Below are 8,297 nucleotides of genomic sequence, written 5' to 3' on the forward strand. Positions count from 1 at the left end.
TCTTTCCTTCGGCCTCAAACCTTTCCTTCGGCCCCTTCCCCTCTGCAACATTAGGGCAACAATCCTGATTTACCTTACAAGGCTTTCAGGCAGATAACAATGGGTGGGAAACACTTTGTACACTCCGACATTCTATAGAAGTGTTACAGGTGAGATCCAAAGAACTATTTTGGTCTCACTGAGTGGCATTTTTTGCATTTATCCTTTGAAGTGCTCTTTCGTGCCATCTTGCAAACGGATTATGAAATGGCCTGTGGCTTCCAAAGAGGTCTGCTGCCCAGCACGGGGGCCCTGCTGTTCGGAAAACACTAATCCAACCCCCCCTCCCATTGGCATGTAGCACAAGCAGCCTAAATATTATCAGACTCTGGTCTTCACTGGGCTCCTGGCCAGTGAAGACGGAGTAACATGGAGGAGGGGGAAAGAGGGGAGTTTTACCTTCCCTTCACTGGGCCGTTCTCCTATCCCTGTGTCCTCAGTTTATGCCAAATCTGTTTCATGTTTTCCTACTGAAACCTGGAATTGATGCCGAATTTCTGAAAAATACATCAGCTATTTCAGCAGCACCTGCTACTCAGATATAGATTTGACTTGCAACATTTACATGCTGCCTTTCGGGGGGGGGGGAATCAAAGCAGTTTAAGTCCTCCAGTAGGACAATTAAAACATCCCACAACAAACTGCAAGAAAAATTAAAACACTGCCTTTTGACCCCACTGGTCCCCCGCCCCCTGCCAAGGTCCATCTTGTGAGGTCCTGCATCTAATGAACTGGGCTCTAGACTTTTACCTGCCGCAACAAATCAAGGAGCCACAAGACAGCTTTTCAGTTATGCTGCCACTGACTGGCTCAGCTCCTGCACTGGAATGTTTCACAAGGAAAGAGGAGACCTAAACTCATTTGTTCTTGTCTTTGTTGCAGTGGATGAGTCTTCCCAACATCTGTCTCCATATCTGAAAACTGTCAGCAATCCTGCCTGCCTTTCCAGGAGCACAACAAACATAATGGCCACAATCTATCAGGAACTGTTCCTGCAGTTTCCGTTCACTTCAATGGGGCTCGTGCAGGAAGATTTCTGGTAAACTGTGGCTGTGATTTTGCCTTCTAAGCCCCGCTTTCTATACCTGCCTTGCACACTCTCTCCCTCAACTCCTTCCCAGCTACCACCACCCCCCCTTCTTCAACTATGGTGTCCAGAAACAAAGCAAAGACCTCCGTCTCTCTGCACACATTCCATTTTAGTAGTTTATACTGTACTGTATTAAACATATGACTAAAATGTGAAGTGTGAAAGTGACAGAGAGCAGTGTGGTATCCTGGCACGAGGTTTGAAGAGGCTCACCCTTATGATTTCTTCACTGTTTATTTCAAAGGTTTTTTTTTTCTTTTTGCAAATTTAGATGCCAAGATTGCTTTATGATGGAGGAGAACAAGAGGGGGGGGGGGGAGAGAGAGAGAGAGACTTTAACTCTTTCTTTCCCTGCCATTGTCATAGTGGGAAAAGCTATCCCCAAGTGGCTTTTACCCTTGCTGAGAAAAACTTAGCAGGTCCTACTACAAACTGGGACAGTTACCGTGGGGGGAGGGGGGCTTTTCCAGCAAAAGAAATCATTCAAAAGACATGGTGGACACTACCCAAAAGGTGGAGCTGAGCTGGGTTTACTGCTGGTTATGTTTCAAACAACCCATTTGTTGATCTTGAACCAGTTCATCATATTCTGCGTGCTTTAGTTCAAGGAAACACAGCACCTTCCAGCAAAACAGATGAAGGGACAAAGAGCGGGTGTGAAATGGCTTCCATTTTTGCCCTAGAGACACTTAACGATTTAATAAGACAGAATGAACATATTCAAGGCTTGAAAATAAAAGGACTGGAACATAAATTGTTGGCCTTTGCTGATAATCTTCTATTTATTTCAGAAAATCCTAAGAACTCAATTCAAGAACTACTGAAAGTGATCCGAGAATATGGACAAGTTGCTGGTCTTAAAATTAACTATAATAAAACCAAACTACTAACGAAAAATTGTGACTCAGCTATTAAGCAAGAATTACAAAATCTTACATCCATGCAAATCGTCAAAAAGGTTAGATATTTAGGTATAATAATGTCAAATCGAAACAGCACATTCATTGAGGATAATTACACTAAATTATTGGAAGAAATTAAGAAAGATTTGATGAATTGGAAAGAGTTACATCTCTCTATGTCAGGAAGAATAGCAACGGTCAAAATGAATATCTTGCCAAGATTTCTATTCTTAGCCCAGAACATTCCAATGTTAAAAAGACCACAATATTTTGTTGAATTGGAGAAAAAAATAAAACAATTTATATGGAATGCCAAAAGAGCAAGAATTAAAATAAAGTTATTACAGGACAGAAAGGATAGAGGCGGATTTGCTTTGTCAAATTGGAATCTATATTACCAAGCGGCATGTTTGGGATGGATTAAATATTGTATCAAGTTGGAGGATTGGAGATGTCTAAATCTAGAAGGATTTGACCTTGCCATGGGCTGGCACACCTACATTTGGTATGGGAAAGATAAATCACATTCCCACTTTAAAAACCATATTTTAAGGGCGGCCCTGCTCAAAGTATGGAATATAATAAAACAGAAACTCTATACTAAAATACTAAAGTGGGTTTCACCCATTGAAGCTTTTGTAATGCCATCACTCTCAACAAATTATAATAAAGAATCCTATGAAGAATTATTAGACAAGACAAACAAACTAAAATCAGAAGAGAAACTACAAACACAATACAATTTGAAATTATCCTAGTGGGGAAAGACTCAGCTAAAATCAAGATATCAAAAAGTCTTGAAAACTGGTTTCTATGAGAAGAAAAATGATTTAGATAGAATTTGGCTTTCAACAAATGATAAAATGATCCAGAAATTATATAAAATTTTACTAGAGGAATATATGGCAGATGAAATAGTGAAACACAATATGGTGGTCTGGATAAGAGACATAGGACATACTGTTCCGCAAGAAAATTGGTTAAAGATTTAGAAATCCACAAAATATATGAGAGCTGCAAGTTTTAGAGAAAATGTCTGTAACATTTTTCATAGATGGTATTGGCCACCGGAAAGAATTCCAAAATGTTATCCTAATTGTTCCAATATCTGTTGGAAATGTAAGTCACAAGAAGTTACAAAGGATCCAGCAATTTAAATGGCACAAGATACAAAAAGAAAGATATTACTGTGTATGTTCATCAAATTCTCAAATTTCCAAGTTATATTTTGTTTTTCCTGTCTACCGGTCTCCATTCAGGATTGGAGACCGGTAGACAGTAGAGCTATGAGCAGCCACTTTTGAACTTTTGTAAACACCACATATACAGCCAAGATTGGAATTGTAAAAACACTACAGACAACATGAATTGACGTCTGGAAAAGATATTGTTCGAAACGGACTACAGAAAGCCCGGGAAGGTCCGTCCTTCTTCTTCTTCTCTCTTGAAGACTTTGTTCTTGTTGAGTTGTTTGATGTATCTGAAAAACAAAATATAACTTGGAAATGTAAGTCAAACATGGGAACATTTTATCATATGTGGTGGCATTATTTAAAAATACAGAAATATTGGAAATCTATACAGAGAATAATAGATGAAGTGGTAAATGTTAAGCTTGATTTGGTGCTTGAAATATACTTATTAAATATAATGCTGGAAGTTCTTTCTTACAATGAAAAATATGTAATATCATATATAATTACATCTGCAAGAATATTGTGGGCCAAATATTGGAAGTTAGGTAATACACCTCGAATGGAAGAAGTAACAGATAAACTGATGGAAGTAGCTGAAATCAATAAACTAAACTCGTTACTACAGGGGAAAAACGAGGAAGTATTTTTTTGAAAGATGGTCAGGATTGTATAAATGGTTAGAAACCGATAAAAGACTCTAAAAATGTATGTATTAACAACATGTATATGAAAATTAATAAAAATAAATGATTGACATCATTGTTATTGTCACCTTCTGCTCCACCTCCCCAGATGTGTAAGATGGCTTAAAAGCATCCCAGTCCTTAATGGAGACTGGACTGAAATAGTCACTAATCAAGGCTGATTGCGCTGATGCCATAGCCTATGGCTTTCAATTTACCATGGGAAGAACTCCCCCGCTGGCTGCTCGCAATATGCCCTCCATCAAATAGAAATGTTAATACTTTAATGAGGGTTGTCAGCACTGATTGAACCCCACATTCTGCACCAAGGGAACCCAAATTTTGGAACAACCAAAACAAACAAACAAATAAAAAAGCTGGATTTGATAACCTGTATAATTATGCAAATTAAGTCTGCTTGCTGGATTCCTCATAACCCCCCCCCCCCGTTTGTCCTTTGGTTTCATCTGTTGTGCTTCTAGTCATCACGTGGGGGGGGGGGGCATCAGGATCCAGCCTCTGAGCCCTGACTACAGACATCACACACTCAGTGAGATTTTGCTAGGCACCCCCCCCAATACACTCAATATATACACTGAGGCATATCTTGGCAACTGTACAACCTTGCCAGCATATTTTTGCTGCTAATACCACACTCTGCATCTTTGCTGAGTTCCTCCATCTCTGTGGCATTTACATAACCCAGCAAATGCACTTAGCTGGTCGCTCAGAAGGATAGATCTACTTTCCTTAGGTGCTAACACAAAATATGGGGGCTAAGCATTTTCCAAGCCAGTGCAGAAAACCTTATTTCAGCAGTCTATGTATGGTGAAGGGGAGGGGATTAATTTCTAAAGTTTTCTTTTTTAAACCCAAACCACGGCTGAAAACGGCATTTTCAGTTGGGAAAATGACGAGAGAGGAAGAGCTAACTTCACTTCTCCAGTATCCACGGTTTTAATCTGTGTCTCTTCCCATGGCTGTTTTTTGTGGCTAAAGGTAAAGGTTCCCTTGCTCGAAAGCCAGTAGAGTCCGACTCTAGGGTTGCGGTGCTCATCTCTGTTTCAAAGCCGAAGAGCCAGCGCTGTCCGAAGACGTTTCCGTGGTCATGTGGCCAGCATGACTAAACACCAAGGCACACGGAACACTGTTACCTTCCCACCGAAGTGGTACCTATTTATCTACTTGCAATTTCTTGCTTTCGAACTGCTAGGTTGGCAGGAGCTGGAACGAGAGACGGGAGCTCACTCCGTCATGTGGCAACTCGTGTCTCGAACTGCTGAACTACCGACCTTCCACAGCCTGCAGTTCAGCGTCTTAACCACTTGAGCCACCGCAGCTCCTTTTGTGGCTAAGCCAGATCCAAATTTGGCTTCCACTCTACCAGAGAAAACCACATTACTCTGAGAGCTTCAAAATGAGCAGCAAACTAGAAACCAGTCTATCCCAGATAATGTCTCCATTTTTACCTTGGGAACCTTTTAGAGAAATGGGAGAGGGTGACCATTTTCTCCAATTTGTTTCTAATTGTACAGGTATGGTGGTAAAAAGTGCCATCACGTTGTAGCCCTTATGGCGACCCTGTACAGTTTTCAAGGCAAGAGACATTCAGAGGCGGTTTGCCATTGCCTGCCTCTGCATAGCGACCCCGGACTTCCTTGCTGGTCTCCCATCCTAACAGTGCCTATGGCAGACCCTGCTTAGCTCCCAAGATCTGATGAGACTGGGCTAGCCTGGGCCATCCAGGTCAGGACAACAATTTGATTTAAACTGCTGTTATTCAATAATGAGGGACTTTCCTTTCATGAAAATAGGTTGTGCTTCAACATGCCTCTATATGCTCCAACAAAAAAAAAAGCACGCCTCTTAAAACCACAATCAGGATTCTGCTTTAAATAAGCGTGATTCCATAGCCACAAAGTCATGGATAAAAACATAAAGTTATTCATTTCTGCCGATTAAAGAGATGCTTATGAACTGAGGATGGTTAAACGTTCTCCCCTTGGGAACTATTAAAGATCTTCTTTATTAAGCCAGCAGGTTTTCTTCGCTGACAATCACTATTTAAGGAGAGCAGAGGAATGCCTTTTGGCCACAGTCCCACCAGGACATTCTCCTTAATAAACCTCATTGAAACGAGCGGGATCTACACAGCTGGCATGCTGTAGGTTGGAGGCCAAGAAGTAGGTCCTTCCCCAGGCACCCATAGATATTCAGAGAGGGTCACATGAACCCCAAGTCCCATTAATTTCAGAAGAACGTACTTTCACTTCTTTGCCTGGCTGTTTCTCTCATAGCTCACAGGTCCTCCCAAATGTTTTTTTTTTTAAGAAGAAGAATTGAGAGCTATTGTGGCGTAGCAGACAGAGTGCTGAACTTGGAGATGAGGCTGCTTTGGGGAACTTGCTGCCTCTCAGCCTAAACTAGCTAAACAGTGTTCAGGTGCAGGGATAACATTCATAAACTCTCTTGGATGAAGGATACAGACATGCCAAGTCTATATGCAGCTTCGAATGTTCAAAGTGTTACATGGACCTTAGCATTATTAGGATGCAGCATTATTATCCTATGTTGCACATGGGAAGGACTGGGGTCACCTTGTGAATCTTTGGAAGAGGTGAGATTTGAATCAGGGATAACACCTTAGCCACTAGATCATACTTTGAGAGCTCAAGAGGCTGGATTGCTCTCAACATCTCTTTTGGGGATGACAGATAACCACAGGACATGCAGGAAGGGGTCTGTCTTAAGGTCTTGGTAAAAAGTCAGCTGGGGAAAACTAGACCCATGTCCATTTCATGTCAATTTCATTTGAAAGGCTGGTAGCTTAGCTTGAAGATCTCCCCTGCTGGATCAAACTAAAGGTTTCTCTACGTTTCCCCTCTGGTTTTCAATAGCAGTTCACTAGGTATCTTCATGAAGACCACAAACAGGGTTCAAAATGACCTTCCTCTGTTTGTTGTCCCCAGTATCTGTTATTTAGAGATATACTGATTCTGGACAGGGAGGTTCCACAGCTATGCCTAATAGCCATTGAGACAATCCTTTTCATGATGGCACCGATTCCTTTTAAAAAGTCAGTTTAACTACTACTACCTTGTCGCAGTGGTTCTATAAATTAATTTGCAGCAATGGGAAAAAATGCAGCCTCCTGCCTGTCTTGAATTTATTACCACTGTTCAGTTTCTCACAGCAATGTGAAGTTCTAGTAGCAGGAGAAAGGATGAAATTTAGCTTGATTATTAAGTGTGTGTGTGTGCATACACATGTGCATACATGTATGCAGAACCTAAAGATCAGTGCTTGATTCCTAGATAAATAAAAGTCAGATTCTAATCTAGGGATCAGCAGCCTATGGCTCCAAAGCCACAGACTCAAATAGGGCTCTTTTAAAGCAATCTTTAACATAAAGTGTATTGGGGGGAAGGTTAGGTAGAATGTTAGAATTCCAAGTGTGCAAAGGGAACGGCAGACAAAACTTTGTATTGTATGATGTGTTACATCAAGGAAAAAGACAAAGGTGAACAGCTGGCCATAATCCAGGTGAAAACAATGCACAGATTTATGCCCGGCCACTAAATCAATCATGCAGGCTGCTGTATATTTATTACTTATCGTGAGATTTCATGTATTCCATTCCTAATAAAGGACTCACAACCAACAGTGTTTGGGCCACATAAAAGTTATGGATTATAAACCAGTATGTATGTCATTTATCAAAACTGTTCAAGCGGAGTGCTTTCAGTTAGGCACATGAGCTGTTGTTTCCCGCCTCTTTTTTGCTCTCTTAGTCTACTCTGACTCTTTAATTCATAAAAGGTTCCTGATCCCTGTCCTACTATGCCCGCAAACCGTTACTCAAAATCCCCTTCCCAGATCCCCGCCAGGGGCGAAGAAAATGCACTCTGCAGCTGCTCTGGGACACTTTCTCCACTCCACTGTCCCGCTCTAGAGGATCTCCTTCCCAGGCAGACGGACCAAAAAAAAGCCGCGGCTGCAGCCCGCCGGACTCCAGCATCCGCCCGCCTCTCTTCCCCCGGCCGGCCCTCCTTCCTCACCGGTCCACGGCGATGGCCATCATGGAGTAGATGCTGGCGAAGACGGCGGCGACGGGGAAGAAGTTTTGGAAGCGGCAGTAGAGGAGGCCGTAGTACCAGACGTTGTGGACGGCGTAGGTGAAGTTGATGAGGGTGTTGAAGGCGGCCATGGAGGCTTCGGCGAAGGCCAGGTTGACCAGGAAATAGTTGGTGACGGTGCGCATCCGCTTGTGGGCCAGGATGATCCACATCACCACCGCGTTGCCCACCACCGAGACCACCACGATGAGCGAGTAGGCCACCGACCAGAGCGCCACCTGCCACGCCGGCTGCTCGAACTGGTTCCCCTC

The 8,297-nt window shown here is 42.4% G+C and overlaps 1 protein-coding gene across 1 annotated transcript in view; it reads right to left on the reverse strand.

Moving 5' to 3' along the window:
- The window catches only part of TACR1 (tachykinin receptor 1), a 115,464-nt gene that overhangs the window by 105,944 nt on the left and 1,223 nt on the right, over positions 1–8,297 (reverse strand). Inside the window, exon 2 of the mRNA XM_015421084.1 lies at positions 7,969–8,294. Coding sequence (XP_015276570.1) covers positions 7,969–8,294 — 326 coding nt within the window. The remainder of the gene's footprint in view (positions 1–7,968; positions 8,295–8,297) is intronic.

This window comes from Gekko japonicus, unplaced genomic scaffold (genome assembly GCF_001447785.1).
Source record: "Gekko japonicus isolate JY-2015 unplaced genomic scaffold, Gekko_japonicus_V1.1 scaffold13, whole genome shotgun sequence".
Taxonomy (NCBI): domain Eukaryota; kingdom Metazoa; phylum Chordata; class Lepidosauria; order Squamata; family Gekkonidae; genus Gekko; species Gekko japonicus.